We start from the raw sequence: 25,960 nt of genomic DNA on the forward strand, positions 1-25,960 counted from the left end.
AAAAAGCAAAATGGCTATCTGAGGGGCCCTTACAAATAGCTGTGAAAAGAAGAGAAGTGAAAAGCAAAGGAGAAAAGGAAAGATATACCCATCTGAACTCAGAGTCCCAAAGAATAGAAAGGAGCGATAAGAAAGCCTTCCTCAGTGATCAGTGAAAAGAAATAGAGGAAAACAATAGAATGGGAAAGACTAGAGATCTCTTCAAGAAAATTAGAGATACCAAGGGAACATTTCATGCAAAGATGGGTTCAATAAAGGACAGAAATGGTAGGGGCCTAACAGAAGCAGAAGATATTAAGAAGAGGTGGCAAGAATACACAGAACTGTACAAAAAACGGTCTTCACAACTCAGATAATCACGATGGTGTGATCACTCACCTAGAGCCAGACATCCTGGACTGTGAAGTCAAATGGGCCTTAGGAAGCATCACTATGAACAAAGCTAGTAGAGGTGATGGAATTCCAGTTGAGCTATTTCAAATCCTGGAAGATGATGCTGTGAAAGTGCTGCTGTCAATATGCCAACAAATTTGGAAAGCTCAGCAGTGGCCACAGGACTGGAAAACGTCAGTTTTCATTCCAATCCCAAAGAAAGGCAATGCCAAAGAATGCTCAAACTACCGCACAATTGCACTCACCTCACACGCTAGCAAGGTAATGCTCAAAATTCTCCAAGCCATGATTCAACAGTATGTGAACTAAGAACTTCCAGATGTTCAAGCTGGTTTTAGAAAAGGCAAAGGAACCAGAGATCAAATTGCCAACATCCGTTGGATCATTGAAAAAGCAAGAGAGTTCCAGAGAAACATCTATTTCTTCTTTATTGACTATGCCAAAACCTTTGACTGTGTGGATCACAACAAACTGTGGAAAATTCTGAAAGAGATGGGAATACCAGACCACCTTACCTGCCTCTTGAGAAATCTGTAAGCAGGTCAGGAAGCAACAGTTAGAACTGGACATGGAAAAGGAGTTCCAAATAGGAAAAGGAGTACGTCAAGGCTGTATATTGTCACCCTGCTTATTTAACTTATATGCAGAGTACATCATGAGAAACGCTGGACTGGAAGAAACACAGGCTGGAATCAAGATTGCCGGGAGAAATATCAATAACCTCAGATATGCAGATGACACCACCCTTATGGCAGAAAGTGAAGAACAACTAAAGAGCCTCTTGATGAAAGTGAAAGAGGAGAGTGAAAAAGTTGGCTTAAAGCTCAACATTCAGAACACAGAGATCATGACAACCAGTTTCATCACTTCATGACAAATAGTTGGGGAAACAGTGGCTGACTTCATTTTTCTGGGCTCCATAATCACTGCACATGGTGATTGCAGCCATGAAATTAAAAGACGCTTACTCCTTGGAAGGAAGGTTATGACCAACCTAGATAGCATATTCAAAAGCAGAGACATTACTTTCCCAACAAAGGTCCGTCTAGTCAAGGCTCTGCTTTTTCCTGTAGTCATGTATGGATGTGAGAGTTGGACCATAAAGAAAGCTGAGCGCTGAAGAATTGATGCTTTTGAACTGTGGTGTTGGAGAAGACTCTTGAGAGTCCCTTGAACTGAAAGGAGATCCAACCAGTCCATCCTAAAGGAGATCAGTCCTGGGTGTTCACTGGAAGAACTGATGCTGAAGCTGAAACTCCAATACTTTGGCCACCTGATGTGAAGAGCTGACTCTTTTGAAGAGACCCTGATGTTGGCAAAGATTGAAGGCAGGAGGATAAGGGGACAACAGAGGATGAGATGGTGGGATGGCATCACCTACCCAATAGACATGAGTTTGGGTAAACTCTGGGAGTTAGTGTTGGACAGGGAGGCCTGGCATGCTGCAGACCATGGGGTCACAAAGAGTCAGACACGACTGAGTGACTGAACTGAACTGAATTTGCTATATGTTAATCATAACACAATAAAGCTGTCTAAAAACTTGGCAAAGATTTCAATAATACTTCACCAAAAAAAAATATGCATGGCAAACAAATACAGAAAAGATGCTCTACATCATTGGTCCATCAGTCCTCAGTTCAGTTCAGTCGCTCAGTCATGTCCGACTCTTTGCGACCCCATGAATCACAGCACGCCAGGCCTCCCCGTCCATCACCATCTCCCGGAGTTTACTCAGATTCACGTCCATCAAGTCAGTGATGCCATCCAGCCATCTCATCCTCTGTCGTCCCCTTCTCCTCCTGCCCCCAATCCCTCTGAGCATCAAAGTCTTTTCCAATGAGTCAACTCTTCCCAGGAGGTGGCCAAAGGATTGGAGTTTCAGCTTCAACATCAGTCCTTCCAAAGAAATCCCAGGGCTGATCTCCTTTAGAATGGACTGGTTGGATCTCCTTGCAGTCCAAGGGACCCTCAAGAGTCTTCTCCAACACCACAGTTCAAAAGCATCAATTCTTCAGCGCTCAGCCTTCTTCACAGTCCAACTCGCACATCCATACACGACTACTGGAAAAACCATAGCCTTGACTAGACAGACCTTAGTCAGCAAAGTAATGTCTCTGTTTTTCAATATGCTATCTAGGTTGGTCATAACCTTCCTTCCAAGGAGTAAGCGTCTTTTAATTTCATGGCTGCAGTCACCATCTGCAGTGATTTTGGAGCCCCCCAGAATAAAGTCTGACACTGTTTCCACTGCTTCCCCATCTATTTCCCATGAAGTGATGGGACCGGATGCCATGATCTTCGTTTTCTGGATGTTGAGCTTTAAGCCAACTTTTTCACTCTCCTCTTTCACTTTCATCAAGAGGCTTTTTAAGTTCTTAACTTTCTGCCAGAAGGGTGGTGTCATCTGCATATCTGAGGGTATTGATATTTCTCCCAGCAATCTTGATTCCAGCTTGTGTTTCTTCCAGTCCAGCATTTCTCATGATGTACTCTGCATCTAAGTTAAATAAGCAGGGTGACAATATACAGCCTTGATGTACTCCTTTTCCTATTTGGAACCAGTCCTCAGAGAAATGCAATTAAAACTACAATGAAACTTCAATATACACTGAATGGGATAAATTTTAAAATACTATCATCATCAAGAGCTGATGTAAATGTAGAATAATTAGAACTGTCATGTGTTGCTGATAGGAAAACCAATGGAATAGCCACTTTGGGAAAGTCTGACAATATTTTAGGACGCTAAACATATACTTATCATATGACTTGGTAATTTCATTACTAGGTAATCACTCAGCAAAAAATAAAGATCTATGACCACACACAGACCTGTAGGCAAATGGTTACATCACCTTTACTGCTAATAGCCAAAGCCCAGAAACAACCCAAAGGTCTATTTAACTGGCGAAAGGCTAAACAGATTATGGTACATGTATATAATGGAATACTACTCACACACAAAAAGCAATAAACTACTGATACATGCAACATGAATGAATCCTAAATGCATTATACCAAGTTAAAGAAGCCAGACATTAAAAGCTGCATACTACAGAAGTCCATAATATAATTTTCTCAAAATGCAAACCTATAGTGGCAGATACCAGATCAGCAGTTGCTAGGGGATAGGTATGGGATCTGAGAATTGATGGTAAAGAAGCATGAAAGAACTTTATAAACCTACAGAAATATTCTGTATATTGATTATGGTAGTAATTTACAACTGCTCACATTTGTCAAAACTCAAAGAACTGTATCCCTTTAAAAAGTGACTTTTTACCATATGTAAATTAAACCTCAGTAATACTGACTTTTTTAAAAAAAAAGCAGGAGCTAGCTAAAAAATAAAAGACACATTACATACATGAGAACAAAGATAAGAATGACTCCAGGGACTTCCCTGGTGGTCCAATGGCTAGGAATCCATCCTCTCAATGCAGGGGCCCAGGTTCAATCCTTGGCCGGGGTGCTAGATCCCACATGGCACAACTGCAAGAACCCACATGCTGAGACAAACGTCGAAGAACCCAGCACAACCAAATACATATTTTTACAAAATGACTCCAAATATCTAACTAAAAACAACACAAATCAGAAGACACTAGAATACTAAAGTGCTAAAGAAAAAACAAAATTCTATACCCAGTCTAAAAATAAATATTTCAAAAATAAAAGTTGTTGCTCTGCCATCTCGGAGGTGCCCAAGGTGACTGGCTGGGCCATGTTCACCTAGGGTGGGACTGAGGCGTAAGGAGCTGCAGGCCAGAGCCAGTGAGCAGGTAAACCCCTGACTCAAGCTCAGCATGAAAAGGGATAAGGCCTGACCTCCTCTCTCCCTGGATCTGTAGATTTTCACTTGCTGAGAGCTAGAAGAGAAGGCGTGGGTTGGGTTTGGTGGTCTCAAAGTCGCGCAGTTTCCTAGCTAGAAAAGTCTCAGAGACCCACATCTTCAGACTCTTTGAGTCACTGACCCCGCTGAGGGTTCTGGACCCCTTCCCAGAATAACGCACAGGTACACCAGTTTTGTACTCAGGCTCCTCTCTCCACCACTTCCCTACCCTCCTGTTCATCCCTGAGGTAATGCAGAATTAGTAAATTTTTTTGGCACATGACTTGGTTCCCTTAATATTAATTTCACCTGGACATTCTCACACACTCTCTTTTGGGTGCACACAAATGCCCTCGTGCGCTTCTCCCATGTGCTCTGTTTCTTTGCCTCCTCTCCTACTCATTTCGTAGGTTTCTCTGTCCACAAATGATTGTCATTTTGAGTCCAGTTTTCAGGATTCTCCCTTTATGGTCTCATGCCGCTACTCCCACCATTCTCAAAAAACTTAACCTTAAGCCCCAAGTGAGGCTGACTCTAAAGAGGAGTGGAACAGTAAGGACTGATGCTTTGGAAGACACAGCAGAAGAGGCAAGATTCCCAATATCTAGGTAAGGAACTGGATGTGACAGAGCTAAGGGAAGAAAGGGCCAAGTCAGTCATAACACACGGTGCGAGTCACACTTTAAAAAACAAGTTAACTAAAAACATTTTCAAGGGAATTCCCTGGAAGTCCAGTGGTTAGGGCACAGGTTCGATCGCTGATCTCCCTGACCGGGAACTAGGATCCCACAAGCTGCGTGATGCAGTCAGAAAAAGTTGTTGTTATTTACAAATTAATAAAACACTAACAATTCATTACCAACAAGCCATACCATAAGCAATGCTAAAGGAAGTGTTTCATACTACAGAAAACTGATGAAAACTTGGACCTCCAATAATAAATAAAGTGTTAGAAATGGTAAGATGTAAACAAATAGAAATTAAAAGACGCTTACTCCTTGGAAGGAAAGTTATAACCAACCTAGACAGCATATTAAAAAGCAGAGACATTACTTTGCCAACAAAGGTCTGTCTAGTCAAGGCTATGGTTTTTCCAGTAGTCATGTACGGATGTGAGAGTTGGGCTATAAAGAAGGCTGAGCACCGAAGAATTGATGCTTTTGAACTGTGGTGTTGGAGAAGACTCTTGACAGTCCCTTGGACTGCAAGGAGATCCAACCAGTCCATCCTAAAGGAGATCCGCCCTGGGTGTTCATTGGAAGGACTGATGTTGAAGCTGAAGCTCCAATACTTTGGCCACCTCATGCGAAGAGCTGACTCATTGAAAAGACCCTGATGCTGGGAGGGATTGGGGGCAGGAGGAGAAGGGGACGACAGAGGATGAGATGGTTGGATGGCATCAGCGACTCAATGGACATGAGTCTGGGTGGATTCTGGGAGTTGGTGATGGACAGGGAGGCCTGGCGTGCTGCGATTCATGGGGTCACAAAGAGTCAGACACGACTGAGCGACTGAACTGAACTGAAACAAATAGAATTTACTCTCATTTTAAAAAGTTTTAAAAATAATTTTATGTATTTATTATGGATCTTCACTGCTGTGTGGACTTTTTTCTAGTTGCAGAGCATGGGGGCTTCTCATTGCAGTGACTTCTCTTGTTGCAGAGCAAGGGCTCTAGGGCACATGGGCTCAGTAGTTTTGGTTCCCCAGCTCTAGAGCACAGGCTCAGCAGTGGTAGCACATGGGCTTAGCTGTTCTGAGGCAGATGGCATCTTCCCGGACCAGGGATCAAACCTGTATCTCCTGCACTGACAGGCGGATTCTTTACCGCTTAGCTACCAGTGAAGCCCTATTCTCATTTTTTAAATTTCATTGAAATCTCACAAATAAAGTGCCAGGCCTGGATGGATGCGTTGGTGTTTTCTATCAAATATTCAACAAAAAATTAAAAAATAAAAATAATCCTATACAAACTCTTTCAAGAAACAGAAAAATAAATATATCTCAGATCATTTAAAGACAGCAATATCCTAATTCTAAAACCAGACAATCACAAGAAAGCAAAATCAAGACAATTCTCCCTTACATGTGTGCTAAGTCGCTTCAGTTGTGTCCGACCCTTTGCAATCCTATGTACTGTAGCTTGCCAGGTTCCTCTGTCCATGGGACTCTCCAGGCAAGAATATTGGAGCGGGTTGCCATGCCCTCCTCCAGGGGATCTTTCTGACCCAGGGATCAAACCCACATCTCTTCTGACTCCTGCACTGACTTGCAGGTTCTTTACCAACAGTGCCACCTGGGAAGCCCATCTCCCCAATGTTTCTCTAAAGGAAACAATCTTAAGATCACATTAAAAGACATGAAAACAACCAGGATACACTCCATTCATGAATGAAAAGACTGAATATAGCAAAGATGACAACTCTTCCCAAAGTAATATGTTATATTCAAAGCAATTCCTATTGAAACCTCAAAAAATGTTCTTATGGGATTTAATAAACTAATCACAAAAATTAGTATGAAGGATCTAAGGGCCAAGAATAAATAAGGTAAAAAACTTGGTACAGGGAGTAAGGGAAGCAATTAACCTACTGGATATGGTCTTATTTTAGAGCAAAAGTAATTAAAACACTGTATTATATATGCAGAGCTAGACAAAACAGACTAGAAAAGCTCAAAAACAAACATGTATATATCAAAGCTATGTGGGAATGTGACATTATCCAATCAGTGAGGAAAGGATGTCCTATTTCAGGGGTTGGCAAATGTTTTCTGTTAATGGCCAGACAGTAATATATTAAGCTTTGAAGCCCATATAGTCTCTGTCACAACTACTGAACTCTGATGTTGTAGCACAAGAGAAGACAGACAATAAATTTAAAAAATGGATATTCCTGTGTTCCAACAAAATTTTATTTACAAATACAGATAGTGAGAAGACTTCCCCAGTGGTCTAGTGGTTAAGAATCCACCTTTCAATGCAGGGAACATGGGTTTGATCCTTGGTTGGGGAATTAAAATCCCAAATGCCTCAGGGGCAACTCAGCCTGCACCAAAACTAGAAAATCCTGCTCGCCACAATGAAAGATCCTGCACACCACAACTACGACCTGAAGGAGACAAATGAATAAAGAAAATTTTTTTAAAACAACAAACAAATGGTGAGCCAGATTTGGCTCATGGGCCATGGTTTTCTGTTGGAGGCCAGCGTGAGGAACTCCGCCCATGGCAAAGGTCATGAGGAAGGAAGCTTGGCATATGCAAAGGCGTGATCAAGCCTCAGGAAACCCCCTGTTCCCGAGCATCTACCCCCAAAACCAGAGTACTTTATGGGGAGCTCTCCCCCATAATCATTTCTCTCAGAGAAGGAGTTTACTTGCAGCTCCAGTTAATAAAAATTCCTGGGCGTGACAAGAGTGTTTCAACTTATGAACTCTGAAGGTTCTCTGGCCTGCCTGATCAGGCTCGTCCTGCGGCATGTGATTGTTTACAGCCTCCCAACTGTGAGAGGCACGGGATGTTTTAAAACTTTCTAAATACAGACTCTTTTGAAAAGTTAGGAGATCATTAGTATAGTATTAGTGGGTTGATTAGGAATTATACTGGTGAAGGATTTTTTCATTTGTTGTGCCAATAATTGCTGCTAATTCCCTGCCCTGGGTATGACAAGGATGTCTCAGGTCAAACCTCTCTGCTGACAGACTAGCTTGTGTGACAACCCCTCAATCATAAACAGCACAGAGAGTTTGGAGTATTAGCATAGGGCTTTTTTCATTGATGAGTCAATGATTGCCATCAGGCCTCCATATCCTTAGGCACCTGGGAATATATTAATCAATGTATTTGAAATATAGAAAAGGAAATAGAGTAGTTTTTTGATGTTAGCAATACTAGACTTTTTGAGTTAATGAATTTTCTCTTTTGTTATAGATCACTGTACTTTGTACATTGCTATGTAAAAATGTAACTTTATCACTATCTTAAGACAAAATAGATCTTAAGGGGAACATTGGTGAAGGGTTTACATTTGTTGAGCCAATATTTGCTGCTAAATCTCCCATATTCCTGCCCTTATAATGAATATAACTAGCATATAGGAGAAATAAGTATTAACCTTTAAGATTAATCATGTTAAACTTTAGGTTAAGTAAATTCCTTTCTTGATTGTAACTCACTACACCCTCACCCTATAGGAATGCAACTTTATTTGGAGGGTGGCGCCTGATTTAAGAAAAAATCACCCCTGGAAAAATGAGTTTTCTGGTTAACTGACCGGTATCAGAAAGGGCTATAAAATGTCAGCAGACCTCATGGCCAGAAGATGATGAAACTCATAAGACCTTTGTATAATTTTATATGAAGCACCTGATTGTGACAAGGGTCAGGTCTGCTGACCCCCAGTGACTCTGTATTCATCCCTATGTATAACAAAAAGGTATATAAACAAACCTGAAAAATAAAGAAATCGGATCAGTTTCTGGAAAGACTGATTCCCCCGTGTCATTTCTTTCTCGCTCCCCATTTTCCTGGCTGAATTCCCATCTGAAATGTGGGTACTCACCAAGCCTGATAATTCTGCCTGGGCTTCTGAGATCGGACCGGGGAGGCCTCAGTGCCTCCTCTCCTTTGGGAGAATGGAAAGATGCCTATGGCCGACGTAGGTGGTGATTGGGATTCCATGTAAACCAGTTATTCAGCCTCTTTTCTCCACTAATTCTCCTACCACACTATCTGTTTCTAATCTCCCTCTATATCTATAATTAAATAAGTTTTTTCCAGGACGCCAGTTCCGTCCCCACCTTCGAATTACCCTGGATCCACCGGGGCTGGACCCCGGCAGTTTTCCAAATAGCAACAGAACAATGACAAAACTTTACTAACAGCCATTTATCACATCATGCACACGCAAAAGTTTTAGGTGAACTAAAGTTCTAATGTGAAAAAAGAATACAACATACATTATATTCAGGGCACATTATTTTTCACAATGAAAGTTATTTTAATATAAAACATCTAAAAAATAAGGCATATAAATTGTTTAACTCTGTATTGATCAAGAATCTTCCTACTTTGTATGTTAACTCAAAAAGACAAGATACAAAATCTTACCATCTTACTTCTTACACACACGTGTGCCCATACCCTCACGTGAATGACCTTCCTATAACTTTAGAAAGCATTTCAGTGTCTTCTCTTAAATTCTTAAGCCAGTGCTCATTTTAAAGCTGTGCTACTAATTTATCTGAGTAGGATCCTGTGAGGCCTTCTCAGCACAGATTCCCCGGTTCCCATGTCTTCCACCTGCCTCTTATTTATAGCAAAGTTTTAGCCTCCAAAGACTTCCCTGAATTCCACAGAACAAAATTTAATCAGAGTTGAGAAAATACAGAAATAAAAGAAAACAAGCAAGACAAAATAATAATAGTTCAGCCATAAAAAACCTTTAGTTTCTCCTTAAGGGTTATAGATAATATTCTGAACCATATCTTTTGAGCCACTCGGCAGACACTAAAACCCACACTAGGTGTAAGAAGTTAACTGCATGCTGACCCAGAGCAGTTGGAACCAGAAGAGCAAGGATACTGACTCCCAATTACCTCACCACCAACCAATTAGAAAAATGTCCATGTGCTGATCATATACCCCCCAACCCTCCCTAACAAGGGAGTCTCAGCCTTTTGAGCATCAGCTACCTTGACTGCTTGTTTGGTGCCTTCAACAAATGCTACATTTTCCTTCACCACAACCTGGTGTCAGACTAGCTTTGCCGCCCACGGGGAAGGAATCCAAGTTTGGATTGGTAACACTAACTGTAACTGCTTCAGCCTCCCCAATCCCACGTCCTTCAGAACAGTCTGATCATAGTAAAGACAAGGTTAGCGAAGAGAAGTCTTTTCTGTCAACGGTTGTTTCAATGTTTTGGATCGAGCCTCCACGTTTGACAGCCCTATTGGCTTTGTTCCATTTCAAGGTCTGAATAGTATTCAGTTCAGTTCAGTCGCTCAGTCGTGTCTGACTCTTTGCGACCCCTTGAATCACAGCACGCCAGGCCTCCCTGTCCATCACCAACTCCCGGAGTTCACGCAGTCTCAAGTCCAGCGAGTCCGTGATGCCATCCAGCCATCTCATCCTCGGTCGTCCCCTTCTCCTCCTGCCCCCAATCCCTCCCAGCATCAGAGTCTTTTTCCTAATGCCAATACGACATGTATGTGTCAACAGGGTACGACCAAGAACAAAACAGTCATGTATTCGATATGAATCTATCCTCATCAGGAGTCAGCAACTGGGACAAGAGCTTACATTTCTGTAGCGCTTTATATCGCGCTTCAGGTCGCTGAGGAGTCTTTCCCACCCTGTCGAAGGTAGACAGAAAGTTTCTGGCAGCGACGGTGATGGAGAGCGGGACATAACCAGGAAAATGGTCGGGAGTGAGGGGGACGTCAAGTGCGCTGAGGAGGGAGGGAAGCTGAAAGGCACCGTTAGTGAAACAAAAGGAAGGGGAACCTCGGGAGGAGTCACCCACCGGGGCCGACGGAAGCGGGGCGCACGCGTCGTCTCTGAGACGCAGGGAAAACCTAGAAGCCGCGAGGAGATCAACTGAGAGCGCCCGCCTCAGCGAGGGAATCTGCCCGGCTGACGCCCCCATCTCAGGGGCGACCTGCTTGGCGTCCTGCACCTCGGCAGCCTTTTTCGTCAATTCCCCTCAGGGTCAGTCACCACCCAGGCTGCCGGCGCCGGCAAGGCGCCCGGCTCCACTCCGCACCTCACACACGCTCAGCTACACAGACTCAGAGCACGAGCTCCAGGACCTTGAGGTCGCGAGCGTCTCCCGGAGTGACGGACAGACGGGCCAATCGAAGCGGTGGGCGGGGCGATGGGCGGGGCGATGGGCGGGGCGGGACCAAACCGCGGAGTCGCGACGACGTCGCGGAGGCCGGTGGGCTGCGGTGACTTACCGCCGGAAGGCGCGGCTCCGCGGGAAAAGCGGTCTCGTTAGGTGGTCACGGTGGTTTGGGGCTGACACCGTCTGCTCAGAAGTAACCGTGGGCGTGTACCACGCCACCAACCTACGATTCCTTTGGCCTTCTCTTTCACCAATTTTCCTGTCCAGTTATAAACTACAAGCTGCTTTCCAATGTAAGCGTGTGTTAGCATCACCCCCTTGTTGTATAAGGGGTAGCGGAAACTTGAGTCCACTGTGTCACCCAAGGAACAGATACTAAAAGAAGAAAAATATCAAAATTTTTTATTTCTAAACTTTCAATTTCTTACGTCTGAATTTTTTCTATATTGTACACATTTTGTTAGTGTTTAAATAGTGGATGCAATTTGAGTTATCATTAAATTCCATCTAGTCGGTTAACAAAAAAAAAAAAAACCTTAATTTTTTAATTTTTTCTAACAGTCTCAAAGATTCTCTAAGTTCAGTTCTTCAGTTCAGTTCAGTTCAGTCGCTCAGTCATGTCCAACTCTGCGACTCCATGAATCACAGCACACCAGGCCTCCCTGTCCATTGCCATCTCCCGGAGTTCACTCAGATTCACGTCCATCGAGTCAGTGATGCCATCCAGCCATCTCATCCTCTGTCGTCCCCTTCTCCTCCTAACCCCCAACCCTCTGAGCATCAAAGTCTTTTCCAATGAGTCAACTCTTCGCATGAGGTGGCCAAAGTACTGGAGTTTCAGCTTGAGCATCATTCCTTCCAAAGAAATCGCAGGGCTGATCTCCTTCAGAATGGACTGGTTGGATCTCCTTGCAGTCCAAGGGACTCTCAAGAGTCTTCTCCAACACCACAGTTCAAAAGCATCAATTCTTCGGCGCTCAGCCTTCTTCACAGTCCAACTCTCACATCCATACATGACCACTGGAAAAACCATAGCCTTGACTAGACGGACCTTAGTCAGCAAAGTAATGTCTCTGCTTTTCAATATGCTATCTAGGTTGGTCATAACTTTTCTTCCAAGGAGTAAGCCTCTTTTAATTTCATGGCTGCAGTCACCATCTGCAGTGATTTTGGAGCCCAAAAAAATAAAGTCTGACACTGTTTCCACTGTTTCCCCACCTGTTTCCCAAGAAGTGATGGGACCAGATGCCATGATCTTCATTTTCTGAACGTTGAGCTTTAAGCCAACTTTTTCACTCTCCTCTTTCACTTTCATCAAGAGGCTTTTAGTTCCTCTTCACTTTCTGCCATAAGGGTGATGTCATCTGCAGGTCTTAATCTCCCATAAATCTGAAGATGGATGATAAGATGGGCAGGCACTTTGAGTCCAAACCTACAGGAATCAAACTAATTTAGCTGAGGCTCCTCCTTTCTTTGGAGAAGGAAATGGCAACCCACTCCAGTACTATTGCCTGGAAAATCCCATGGACGGAGGAGTCTGGTAGGCTGCAGTCCATGGGGTTGCAAAGAGTAGGACACGACTGAGCAACTTCCTTCTTAGAGCACAATTTGAATCTAAAATAATTAAAACCAGATGCTAAACATGGTTCAGTGTGTGCCTCGTTCAGTGATGATGGTCTCACATATGTTTCATTCATGAAAGAAAGTAAACGTTGAAATGATGGAGGAGAAATAAGGCTTTCTACAGATGAGTAGTTCTTAGACAAAACAAACAACAAACCTTACAGTTTTGAAACACATCTTGTAACAAACCACAAAAATCATTGTTAAATTGTTGCTACCAAAATCTAAAAGAAAACTTTGGCAGAAATTACCAGTTTATCAAGAAGAATTTCCTCCTCTACATGTAAGGTAAAAAAGCATTTATGAAAGCATAGATCTGCATGGGTTTCTGTGAAAATACTGAAGTGCAAGAATACTGGAGTGGGTTGCCATGCCCTTCTCCAAGAGATCTTCCCGACCCAGGGATCAAACGCAAGTCTCCTGCATTGCAGGCAGATTCTTTACCATCTGAGCCACCTGGAAAGCCCAGGTCTATAGGTGTTTAGCTACCTGGCAACCCTTTTCTTAAAATTCCATCCTCAAAACACATGCTAATGAACCAGCCATCTGCAGAGTCAAATGGGGAGAGATTTCCTTCCAAACTCCCTCAGCGTGTTGACAAAATTCATTTCCTCGCAGCCACCTGAAGTCCCATTTTCTTGGCAACTGACAACAGGGAACCACTTTTAGGAACTGGAGACCACTCTTGAGTCTCAAGAAAAACAGTTCAGCTATAAAGCAGAGTCCTAGTTCCTCATCAAGGAACGGACATAACAATTTGACACAGTCTTTCAGTTCTGAAGAACTAAGGCCCACACCTAGGAGGAGGACGGAATGATGATGTTGACCCGCATGACTTTAATCAACTAAAGTTTGGACGTTGTTGATCATGGCCTGAGTTCTGTGCTGAATTCTCCACTGCTCAAACCCCTTCATGAAAATCCATGTACCTTTAGGTTAAAACTTTCCCCAACTTGCTTTTGAGGGAGAGGGAGACACTGCTTTTGGCAGAGATCACATGTGTTACTCGTCACAGAAACAATAAATGCTTCCTTCTCCCCATCTTTGGCTTGGTTGTGCCTTTTGGCTCAACACCCCCCGAAAGCTGAATCTACTTTTTGGATAATAATAGACAGACTGCTTGGTTTTTAATTGTAATTTATTTATGTGTTTTAAAAATATCACTATTCAAACCCAGCATTATGGGGGCATAAACAAGGCTTAAGAAGGAATTTTAAAACTTCAGAGAAAATATTTTTTAAATACTAGTAAAAGCGACTAGGATATATGGAAAATCGAGAGGGCGTTACTCTAATTTGTAACATTGGCATATAAGAAATTGATGACTAAAGTAGTGAATGAACTAGTGGATTCAGTAGGTGTGGAAGAAATTATGCCAAGCGATTCAAGACCCCCTTCGTCTTCAGGAAAGTCTGCAGAAGCCCACCAGGTGCCAAGCCTATTATGTGCAGGCAGTGGAGTACATGGTACACGTGCCGCCCTAAGCAGGCTTCAAACACGGCCCACACTCTGGGGGCCTGCAGGCCAGAGTGGGGGCGGGGAGTGCAGCCTTGCGGGGGCGTGGCCGACCCACCGGGGGTGTGGCTGGCGAGGGGCGGGCCCAGCGGCGGAAGGCGGAAGCTGCCTGAGGTCACCTGACCTGGGAAACATGGCCGCCGCCCCTGGCACCGGGCAGGCACTGATCCTGTGAGCTGCTGGCTGGCCCGGGGCAGGGGGACGGAAACGAGGTCCACGCCGGGGCTCCTAGGCGGCGCGCGGCCCCGCGAGACTCGGGCTGAGGCGGCGTGGCCCATGAGCCGACGCCGGAGGCTGCGCGGAGCCGCAGACGCCCCTGGCCCCGGCGCGGCCCCGGCTGCCGCGGGCTGAGGAGCCGCGGGGCTCCGGGAGGCGCACCCGCGCTGCTACCATGAACCCGGAGAAGGATTTCGCGCCGCTCACGCCCAACATCGTGCGCGCCCTCAACGACAAGCTCTACGAAAAGCGGAAGGTGGCTGCCCTGGAGATCGAGAAGTAGGAGCCGCGGGCCCGGGCGCGGGGAGTGGGGCCGGGGCTCCGTCCTGGTGTTGCGGGGTCCGCTCCTCTGGGAGCCGGGGCTCCGTCCTGGCTGTTGCGGGTCCCGCTCTTCCGGGCAGCTGCTCGTGCTTCTGCAGCCAGTGTTGCTGCCCCAAGCTTTAGGCCCTCAGTGCCGTGCTTAACAGCAGGAAATGGGCAGTACTGTGTGATCTGGGCCATATTATTTAACCTCCTGGTATCTCAAAGGGGCTGCGGTGAGAGTGAAGCGATATTGTGTATGTACGGTGCTTAGCCCAGTGCCTGGTGCATGATGCGTCCTCAATGTGGTCTCTACCAAAACGAGCAAATCAGAGAGTGCTCTCCAATGGAAAGGAGGTGGGAAGCGTGAGAATTTGCTGTGGATGTTGACCTGCCTTATTTCTTACCCACTTTTTGAGAAGTGAAAAGACAATAAGTTGACCAAATGAAGAAGTCAGGTCCAAAACCTCAAGGCTCAGAGGGCTGGTTGTTTTATCTCTGTCATATCACCCTTCTCCAAAAGTGGAAGGAGGAATAATTTGTTGTTTCTGCAGTCTTAATTACATATGCAGTAGCACTCTCTTGTCTGTGGGGGATATGTCCCCAGACTCCCAGTGGATGCCTGAAACCCCTTGGATGGCACCAAACTCCATATATGTTATATTTTCTCCCATACATACAGATGTATGATAAAGTTTAATTTATGGTTTATAATTAGGCACAGTAAGAGGATATCCTGTCAGCATCACTACTGTTGCACCTTAGGGCTGTTATTAAGTAAAATAAGGGTTACTTGGACGTAAGCACTACCATACCAGAGAGTCAGTCTGATAACTCAGACAGTTACTAAGTTGGTGCATATCATATACAGCATGAATATACAGGAGGAAGAGGTGATTCATGTCCTGGCGGGACATCACGAGATTTCATCTCAGCACTCAGAACAGCGTATAGTTTAAAGCTTATAGATTGTTTATTTTTGAATTTTCCACTTAATGTTTTCTGAACTGCTGTTGACCATTGGTATCTGAATCTGTGGATAATGGCATTCCACTATATGTGTAACCATGACCTGACATTTTGCTTAGTTATTTTTATTACAAAGCAAGGTGTTTAACTGGGAACATTGAGATTTTTCTGCTGTTATTTTACACGTGTATTTTTTTTTCCAGCCAAATCTTTGTGACAAAGGTGGGTAGGTGTTTTCAGAAGAGTGGAAAGAGGCAGGCTGTGAAACAGAAAGAATGCCAGTTTAAGCATCAGGAAATAGAGGTTTTAGTTCTGCCCTGTCCAGTAAGGTAGCCACTGGCCATTTACATTTAATTATTAAAGATAAAATAAAAATTTTAAATATAGTTCCTCAGTATCCTGTATCTCACGTAGCCACATGTGGCTGTCGGTTGCCATAATGGACAGCACAGATTTTCGAACAATTCCATCACTGCAGAAAGCTTTGTAAGGGCCTAGTATAGTCTGTTGTGTGATGCTCATTCTGTGACCGCTGGCAAATTCCTTAACTAAGGGTTTCTTAACCTCAGTGCTTTTGATATTTTTGGACAGGTAACTCTTGGTTGTGGTGGACTGTCTTGTGCATGATAGGGTTTTTAGCAACATCTCTGATCTTTACCCACTAGACATCAGTAGCTTTCCATCACTAGTACAACCAAAAATGTCTCCAGACAGTTGCCACATGTTTCCTGGGGATGCAGAATCACCCCAGTTGAGAACCACTGCCTTAACTGCTTTGGTTTCAGTTTCCTCCTCCACAAAAGGGTTTGGATTTTGCCAAGATGACCTTCCCATTCAGCTCTAAGATTCAGCATGTCCAGAACCACGCTCCTCTCATCAAGCACCCCTTTCTTGAGTGCCATCTCTCCCCACCGCTGTTTTTTGTTGCCCTAGCTCTCGCCATTGCCAGCAAACTGTACTGCTGAGTATTGCTCTAATGAGTAGGAGACTCAGAACTGATGTACAGACTTGGCTCCATGTCTGTGGTTTTATTGGCTGAAGGTGCAGTGACACCGGTTTTGTCCATCACCCGCTCTGCTTCTCAGAAATGTTTGCTATTTTCATAGCTTGAGTCATTGGTTGAGTCCTTGAATAGAGGTGTTCATCTCAGCCTTATTGTTGCTTCCAGCACATCCTGTCACTCTGTAAGCTGTGCTGGAAGGATTTTGTCTTTAATGGGGTTTGTTTAGTGTTTGACATTGCCTTTGGCTTGTGGAGCTGGGAACGTGAAACGTGTGAGAAAGAATTCATGACATTCGATGATGCGGTGGTGAGCACAGAATGCAGCGTCCAGAGGAGGAGTGGTCCTTCCTGAGATGGTCAGCAGAAGCGGGGGTGGATTGGAGCTGGCGTTTGAGGCCTGGCTAGGCTGTGAAACGAGACAGGAGCTTGCCTGTGGGGTGGCCTGGACAGGAAGTGTCCTCGGAGTAGACTAGCAGGCCCAGTAGGAAGCTGGGTCTGGCTGCAGGGAGGTTGCACGTGTAGCCAGGCTACGGACTGGAGAGGCAGCCAGCCCGGTGTTGACCCCCTGTGTGTCAGGTAGAGAGTGTGGGCCTGATTCGTGGGACAGGTCTTCCTGCTGTGGCCCCGGGGTGACCCTGAGGGCCCGGCCCAGTGCTCTACAGGCGGATGGATTTGCTGACCACCTGTTCTCAGGGTTTGCCTTCCAGAAGAAACCACTGTCTGTCTTGTTCTCCTGGCTATGGACAGTATTCTCCCCACAAGTGCAGGGGTGCAGACAGCAGAGACTTGGGGTTCCAGAGCCTTGGGACTTGAAGGGGCTGTCGTGTCTGTAGTGACCTGGGTGCCCTGAGCTACATCCTGGTGGGATTCAGGGTGAGGGGCCTTCCAGCTGGTGTGGAGCAGACAGTGGGGTCGGGGGGTGTTGTCCATCTGCTTCCGCTTCCGGAGGCCCCGTTGCCCTTGCCAGCCTGCCACGACGTCGGTGCCCGTTCCTCGTGCTCTCCCAGCGCCCAGTCGTGCAGCCTTTCCAGTCTTCAGCACTCCCTCGGTGCAGGTCAGACTATACCGCCTGCCGCTGCAGACCGTCCCTACCATTTGTGGCTGCTCACAGAACAAAGGCCACCTCCTCTGCCAAGCCCGTGAGTGGGCACAGCCTCTCCCCGACCTCTGTCCTTTCAAGCTGCCAAACCGAGTGCCCCTGTCCTTCCTCTGAGCCTTCACTCATGAGCTTCCCTCTGTCTGAGCTTCCTCCTCCCGCACGAACACCTACTCATCCCTCAGAACCCCTCTCAGAAGCTGCCCCTCGTGAAACCACATCAGATCCCCTCCGCACCAGAGATGCTTCACGCTCTTTCTCTCCTGCCCCCTCCTCACCTTGCACGGTCCTCACCAGATTTCTTTCCTCTTTTGCATGAAAGTCCTCATGGCCTCTCGTTTCCCACCCACCAGATTCTAGCAGAAGCCCCTCAGGCAGGGAGTGCGCCCTGTTTGCTGGCTCTCCAGTGGGCCGGGGGACCCTTTCCAGTGGCTCAGCGACCGTTTGTGACCTGAAACAAGGAGATGGGCCAGGAGGTGGTTCCAGGAGGGGCTGTGCTGCTGGCCGGGCTGGGTCTTCTGTGGCTGCCCTGCCAGAGCCTCATGGAGGACGTTACTCCTCGTCCTGGGGCTGCGCCTGTGTGGGCTGAGCAGAAGCTCGGCCTGGTTCCCCAGGAGCCTCGCAGGCAGAGGCCACAGGCAGCCCGTCTGGGCGGGAGTGGGCGGACAGCTGCTTACAGTGGCTTTGGTGACCCCTACCTCCTGGGCTCCTCAGGAACGAGAAGACAGCGAGCTAGATCTTTGTGGAATGTAGGAGACAGGTGTGGAAAATCAAGCTAGAAAAAGTCATTCTCAGGTTTTCAGAGTGTATCACCAATGCCATGAGTGGTGTGAAATCTCAAATCCAGTCTCTTGGATTTTTTTTTTTAATGATTTAAAAAAAAAAAAAATGTTTGCTGCTGCATTGGCCGGGAATCGAACCCGGGCCTCCCGCGTGGCAGGCGAGAATTCTACCACTGAACCACCAATGCTCCAGCTGTCGGCAGCTGTGTGAGCACCTCCCTTTAACCCCAGGACCAGCCTCCTTGTCCACACCCTGATTTCCAGAATCCGAGGCCATGCTCTGAGGCTGCCACATCAGCACCGCTGCAGAAACAGAAGCTTAGGCTCCAGAGCAGGAGGGGGTGTGTGTGTGTCTTTGATTTGCCTTCGTCCATCAGGACAGAAACCACCTCAAATCCTTCCTTCTCAGTAACAAGAAGCCCACTGAGACTCCAGGGGCTTCGTCTCTGAAGTGTGGTCCCCACTCCCCTGTCCACATGGCATGTGGAGCTGTTTCACAGCTCACAGGCTTCATCACAGCTTCCTGCTAGAGACTGGCCAGGGCTGGGGGTGCACAGGAGTCCCCTGACGGCTGCAGGGCACATGGGCCCTGGCCCCGCAGCCAGGAAGTGGCACATGTGTGGAGAATCCAGCTGCTGGTCACGCTCACCGGGCAGGGAGGTGCGCTCGGCTTCAGAGCAGCCTTGGCTGCAGCAGGCTGGGTGTGGTTGAGGAGCTGGCTCCTGTAGCAGGATCTCTGAGGGAGTCTTCCCAGAAGGAGCCAAAAAAGCAGCCCTGCATTGGCCGGGAATCGAACCCGGGCCTCCCGCGTGGCAGGCGAGAATTCTACCACTGAACCACCAATGCTTTGCTGCTCTTTGGCTCACCTGCAGGGCCTTTCTCAAGGGGCTGTTGTCTGTGGCCACTCAGAGAGCTCTGACATCACTGAGACTCGTCTGGCCGGGGTCCTGTTTGGGAATCCAGCAGGTTTATTGCACTGCTTAGGAAGTGTGGGCACCTGTGGAACTGCCTTCCTCCCGAGGCCCTTGGTTTGTCCACAGCCCTCAGGCCCCAGGGGTGGGAGGGGGGTTGGTGGAATCACACGCTATAACGGGCAAAGCAGGAGGCCCCCCACAGGCCATTCATGCAGCCTTTTCCTGGCACCCCATCTCTGCTAGTCCTGCTCACCTGATGAGGGACAGTCTCCTCCCCTCAATCCGTGTCATGGCGTCTTAAAACACAAGTGTCTCTACCCTTATTACAGGGGATCCTAATGCTTTTCTGTTTAATTTGAAACTATCCCTCCGTGCTCCTTCCCACTGCCTCCGCCATGTTAAAAGCCCCCTCTTTCAGACTAAAGAGCTGGGGTGCTCTCCTTCTGTCAAACCAGCCCCCTCCCATGCAGTGCAGCCTCTCCAGGTCCAAACAGAGGCCTGCAGGCGCCACCCCATCACTGTAAACCTTTCACCAGTTCCTCTATCCTTTGATCTGTCTTCAGCCGCTCCTCCCACACCCTGGGCTCCTCACCCTCCTCTAAGTACACCGTGTGTTTTCAGGGCCCCTGCCGTTAGCCAGGCTCTTCCCTGTGCCTAAGGTGCCCAGCCTTCCTTTCTTCACCTGGAAAATGCCAGCTCCTGACTCTAAGGTCTGACTCAGTTGGCAGCGCCCTGGCTGCCCAGGGAGACTTACCTGCAGCATCTGGCTTCCGTGGTGACACCTGTGTGCTGTGGCTACACCTGCTTGTTGTGTGTGGATCCTGCCTGTTGGATGTGGGCCCAGTTCAGCCCCGTCCCTGGAAATAATGACAGAGAACCGCCTGAGTGCCTGAATGGAGGGCTGAGCAAAGAGTTGAATGAAGGCGGTGGATCACTGCAGGTTTTGGTCCCCAGCACAACATTCACTGCCTTCTCAGAATTGGGGTTGGTCACTGTTCTTTGTTTCATCCTCAATAAGGGGAAATGGAGACCAGAAAAGGGGAAGGGAAAGCCAACCTCCCCCAGTCAGCAGCGGAACGAGGGCAGGACCCGTGACTCCAATTGCTTTTTCTGAGCAGGTCCTCTGCACCCCTCATCCTGGCGCCAGGCCCCGGGGCCAGCAGCAGGAGCAGGAGCAGCCTGATCCCACTGGCCTAAGACCCTCTCTTCTCTCTCTCCAGGCTGGTCCGGGAGTTCGTGGCCCAGAACAACACGGTGCAGATCAAGCATGTGATCCAGACCTTATCTCAGGAGTTTGCCCTGTCTCAGCACCCCCACAGCCGGAAAGGGGGGCTCATCGGCCTGGCCGCCTGCTCCATTGCACTGGGCAAGGTACGCCTTTCTCCTGGAGGGATGCACACACCAGTCATGGCCTTGACTGCCCCTGACCCCGACAGGGGGTTGCAGACCCGTGTTTTCCATTGCCATCCATTCTCTGCACACCCCGGGCCAGCAAGGCTGGCTCTGCGGCCTGCTGCCTGGTTCCTGGGCGTGGCTCCTAACCCAAGAGGCCGACTTGCAAAGAGTCTTTGAGCCCAGCCCTCAGTCGAAGGTCTGAGCATCTCCGAGGGAGCCGGGGGCTGGGCTCCCGGGATCCGACTCTTTCTGAGTAGCGCTTGTGCTCCCGCCCCGTCACAGGACTCGGGGCTCTACCTGAAGGAGCTGATCGAGCCGGTGCTCACCTGCTTCAACGACGCGGACAGCAGGCTCCGCTACTACGCCTGTGAGGCCCTCTACAACATCGTCAAGGTGGCCCGAGGCGCCGTGCTGCCCCACTTCAACGTGCTCTTCGACGGGCTGAGCAAGGTGAGCCCTCCGCGCTCCGGCTGCTCTGAGCTCCTCCCCCGCCTCCTGGGCCTGACCCTCGGGGCCTTGAGTGCTGCCTCTCCCCAGAGGCAGGGGAGCAGATAAGCACGTGCTGCCAGGGATGCTCCTTATATGTTGAATCTGATGATACATTGTTAAAATGGGCTTGTATTTGCTTCTCCCCGCATCTCTATTAATTTAATAGTACTGCACTTTACAAAAGCATCAGTCCACCACAAGTCGGGGGAAGACAGTCACTTGAGAGCGCTGACCTCCCTCGTAGGAGGCGAGGGTGGCGATTCCGTGCTGTGAGTTGCGCAGTTGGTGCGACTCTGCTGCGACCCCAGGGACTACAGCCTGCCAGGCTCCTCTGTCCATCGTGCAGACTGCGTTTCCCCTGTGAGGAGAGCATAGCCCGTGAACTCTGGAAAAAGCTCCGCTTAGAATGGCTCTGGGGTCCCTCTTAGCTCATCAGCGCCTCTCAGCCTCACCAAGTTTCCCTCCTTCAAGTCGTTTCTAGAGAATCAGTCTCGAAACTGCTCCAGCCGGGGAACACCAGCGGGAAGCAGCCGCGCTGCCGGTGGCAGCAGGCCCTGCAGGCTCCTGAGCAGAGCAGGACCCCCGAGCGCATCTCTGCGCCTTCCCCAGTTCCGCGCTGCCTCCTCGCCTCCCCCACCTCCCTTCCATCTGTGAACAGGCTCCTCCAAGGCCTTGCTATAGGATTCCAGTGGATTCTTTGCCATAATAAATTGACTGTGATTCTTTTTCCACCTCTGTGTCTCCCATAGTTGGCTGCTGACCCAGACCCCAATGTGAAAAGCGGATCTGAGCTCCTAGACCGCCTCTTAAAGGTATTAGTACTTGGTCCCCACTTTTAGCATTTCCTTCTTCCATCTGTCTGTGGAGTTTTGAATCTCTATCATTGGGATGTTCTTCCTAATTAAAATAATTTACATACAGTAATTGAGATAATATACAGTTCTGAGTATATAGCAGCAGGATCAAAATACAGAGCCGTCATCGCCCCTAGTGTTCCCACGAGCTGGCCCACCCTGCCCCCCGTGTCGGGCAGTGTATGCTCAGCTCACTGGGCATTCAGTCCAGACCGCAGAGATGTAGGAAGGGTTTTGCCTTCTCATTGCTTCTGTTCCCCTTGATTCCCTCTTTCAGTCCATCTTTGCTTGTCCCTCAGCCTGCCTGACACAGGCTCTGTCCTCCTCTGTGGCCACCTGACCCCTGACGGCAGGCACTCAGCCAGGTCAGGCTCCCCAGCCCCCAGCAGCTCATGTGCCTTTGACCCCCAGGACATTGTGACGGAGAGCAACAAGTTTGACCTGGTGGGCTTCATCCCCTTGTTACGGGAGAGGATTTACTCCAACAACCAGTACGCCCGGCAGTTCATCATCTCCTGGGTAAGATCTGGCCCTGACGCCGTTTCTGGCTGCCCGTGAGCCTGCCCTCTGGCCCACCTGGACGTGTCCCAAGGCTGTGGAGGCGCCTCGCTGTTGCCCTTCCAGGAGCCCCGATGGCACATGATCCCAAAACACGTTTCCTCAGCTCTGCCCCCAGAGCCCATCACGTTTGCCTCTGAAGCAGATGGGGCTCCTTCCTCGTCTCCAGAAACACCCAGATTTCTCTCTGAAGCCAGCCTCTCCTGCTAGTTGCCTGCCTTTCCCGCGGGTTCCCTTCTCCTCAGGGCCTCTGAGCTGCCTGGGGGTGAGAGCTCTGTTTTCCTGCACGCTGAACAAAAGCAGCTGCAGCTGGCACGCTCTCCCCCATGGGACACCCCAGGGCGCCTCCTCGCCAGCGGTCCGAGGAGGCGGGTGCTTGGGCCATGACCTTCCCTGACGGTCTCCTTCCTGGGTCAGATCCTGGTGCTGGAGTCCGTGCCTGACATTAACCTGCTGGACTACCTGCCAGAGATCCTGGACGGGCTCTTCCAGATCCTGGGTGACAATGGCAAAGAGATCCGGAAAATGTGAGTGAGGAGGGGAGCACGGAGCTGCATACGCATCCCCCACACACACGCACAGGTGCCAGGAGGACGTGAGATTCACTCTCCTCTTGGCGCGTGAGCTTCCCGCTTTGGGCCGCCGAGAGCACCTCCTCCCCCAGCCTCTGAAGTTATCCCTTTGACCTGGACGCCCGCGCCAAGCGGAGCAGAAACAGCATTGGGGAGGCTCCCTGGCCCAGGTGGCAGGGCTATTTCCCTTCTCCTTCTCTCACTGCAGGTGTGAGGTGGTCCTTGGGGAGTTTCTGAAGGAAACGAAGAAGAACCCCTCGAGTGTTAAGTTTGCTGAGATGGCCAACATCCTGGTGATCCACTGCCAGACCACGGGTAAGCACATGGCGGCCCCATGGACCCCCTCCTCCTTAGAAGCACCCCCCCCCCCGTCCTGGACAGAGTCCTAGCGGCAGTGAGGGGCCCCTCTGGACCCCCTCCTCCTCAGAAGCCCCCTCCCCCCGTCCTGGACAGTGCTGGCAGGAGTGAGAGGCAGTGTGATGGGGGTCCTGGAGCCGTTGGGCCCCGCGGACCCCTTCCTCCTCAAAGCCCCCTCCCTGTCCTGGACAGAGTCCTGGCGGGAGTGAGAGGCAGTGTGATGTGGGTCCTCGAGCCGTGGGGCCTTGTGGGAGAGATTCTGGTTCTGTCAGCATGGAGGCCTTTTCACTTGGTCTGGCCCTAGAGAGGGGAAGACCTGGAGGCCATGCTGGCAGGCTTGGCATCAGCACTGTGAATTGAAATGCTTGGAGGCTGGGAAATAACTGTTTGTTTCTATTAAGTATCAAACCACCACAAAATGTAACTCCTTCTCACCACAAAATGTAACTCCCTCCCATGGCAGTCCCTTGTTACTGACCTCAGGCTTCAGGTCAGCTGGGCAGCCCTGCTCCCCTGTGCCAGGCCAGGGCTGGGGGGGATCCCATGCCTCCGGTCCTCTGGCGGGTGGGCTGAGGCCGATGGTCTGCCGTGTCACTCGTGTCTGGCTGTCTGGCTGTCACCCGTGGCCAGCGGTGACCGTCGTTCCAAGTATCTCATCACCCAGTGGGCTAGCCCTGCTGCGTTCATGTGGGTTCAGTGGATTCCAGGAGACAGAGACGTCAGTGAGGCCGAGGCTTGAACCATCCTTTCTCCCACCTTCTGTTGGCCAGTGTCGCAAGGCCACCCCCGGACCGGGAGTGGGGGAATAAACTCCCATTCCTGATGAGAGGAGCCGCAGTGCCCCGCTGCGGGGAGTGGACACAGGAGAGCGGAGAGCCGTGGCTGCTCTCACGTGCCCCGGTGCCCACGGAAGGAAAGGGCGAGAGCGCGGGAGTCCCGGGGGGCTGGGAGCCATGCCAGGCCTCAGCCCCGCTGCAGGGCTCCAGCGCCTGTGGGCGTGTTGGTGGGCACCGCCGCACTCACCCCAGAACCCCGTCCCCATAGATGACCTGATCCAGCTGACGGCCATGTGCTGGCTGCGGGAGTTCATCCAGCTGGCCGGCCGCGTGATGCTGCCCTATTCCTCGGGGATCCTGACCGCCGTCCTGCCCTGCCTGGCCTATGACGACCGCAAGAGGAGTATCCTTCAGCCCAGAGAGCGGAGACAAGGGCAGCCCTGAGGGGTGTGAGGTCACCCTGGGTGGGGAGGGGGCCCAGGACCCACCACGCCTGCAGACACCCCTGGAGCAGGAGGCAGAGTGGAGCGTGGCCTGGGAGGGCCCAGGCGGCCCGGGACAAGGCTGGCGCCGCGTGCCAGAACCTCAGCTGCGTCCTCAGAGATCTAAGGGGCTCACCCAGGCCCGGGCTGCTGAGTCTCTGCTCCCCTGTGGGGTGAGGGCTCAGGGAGGTGACAGGACAACCCCTTGGGGCAGCAGAGTGGGCTGTCCAGCCTGGCTGCAGCCGCTCCTTACATCGGCGGACTCAGACATCAAGGAGGTGGCCAATGTCTGCAACCAGAGCCTGATGAAGCTGGTCACCCCCGAGGACGATGAGCCCAATGAGCCCAGGCCAGTGGTGCAGAAGCAGGCAGGCCCCAACCCTGAGGACTGCGCAGCGAAGCAGGAGGGGCCAGCCAGCGGTGAGTAGGCTCTGCCTCCTGCCCCGACCTCCCAGCGAGGGCCCCCGGGGCCCAGAGGTCAGAGAACTTGACATGGGGTCTCCCTCAGCCAGCCAGGGCTGTTCCCGAGTCTCAGCCCCTAGCTCTGAGAACAGCCCGGCAGGTGGGAACTGCTGCCTTCCTCCTGCAGGTGGGCACAGAACAGAGGAGTCCCACCACCAGCGTCCAGCAGCTCCCAGGGGCAGGGGTAGTGTTTGAACCCAGCAGCTGGCCTCCAGAACTGTAGCTCTGAGCCCTTTCTGCCCCAGAGAGCATTCATTCTTTCCTTAGTCTTGTTCTGAGCTCAGCTGCAGTCGAGGTAGAGAGGCGTGGAGCCTGGCAGGAGGGCCGTTCAGTCTGCAGGCTCAGCTGAGTCTCAGGGGTGGACAACCAGTGACTCAGGAACCGCCTGCCTTCCTCTGCCACTCCTTCTCAGGGAAGGGGGTTCAGACCAACCCAGATGTGGTTCATTCGGTCCTTGGAAATTCTGCTCCTTTCCTTTAACATTAATGTCTTGTTTATCCTTCACATGAAGAAAACTGCTTTTATG

The 25,960-nt window shown here is 49.5% G+C and overlaps 1 protein-coding gene and 2 non-coding genes across 3 annotated transcripts in view; 1 reads left to right on the top strand and 2 right to left on the bottom strand.

Annotated features, from left to right (window-relative positions):
* Positions 1-14,321: 14,321 nt before the first annotated feature.
* VAC14 (VAC14 component of PIKFYVE complex) overlaps positions 14,322-25,960 on the top strand; it is a 77,595-nt gene continuing 65,956 nt past the window's right edge. The window contains exons 1-9 of the mRNA XM_027977612.2: positions 14,322-14,705; positions 20,710-20,860; positions 21,167-21,334; positions 22,123-22,185; positions 22,639-22,746; positions 23,203-23,312; positions 23,566-23,672; positions 24,759-24,893; positions 25,240-25,392. Of these exons, the coding sequence (XP_027833413.1) occupies positions 14,602-14,705; positions 20,710-20,860; positions 21,167-21,334; positions 22,123-22,185; positions 22,639-22,746; positions 23,203-23,312; positions 23,566-23,672; positions 24,759-24,893; positions 25,240-25,392 (1,099 nt within the window). The 5' untranslated portion in view covers positions 14,322-14,601. The remainder of the gene's footprint in view (positions 14,706-20,709; positions 20,861-21,166; positions 21,335-22,122; positions 22,186-22,638; positions 22,747-23,202; positions 23,313-23,565; positions 23,673-24,758; positions 24,894-25,239; positions 25,393-25,960) is intronic.
* TRNAG-GCC (transfer RNA glycine (anticodon GCC)) lies at positions 18,693-18,763 on the bottom strand. Its single transcript has one exon. It is a non-coding gene; the product is annotated as a tRNA-Gly (tRNA).
* Positions 19,351-19,421, bottom strand: TRNAG-GCC (transfer RNA glycine (anticodon GCC)). The gene has a single exon. It is a non-coding gene; the product is annotated as a tRNA-Gly (tRNA).

Source organism: Ovis aries, chromosome 14, assembly GCF_016772045.2.
Source record: "Ovis aries strain OAR_USU_Benz2616 breed Rambouillet chromosome 14, ARS-UI_Ramb_v3.0, whole genome shotgun sequence".
Taxonomy (NCBI): domain Eukaryota; kingdom Metazoa; phylum Chordata; class Mammalia; order Artiodactyla; family Bovidae; genus Ovis; species Ovis aries.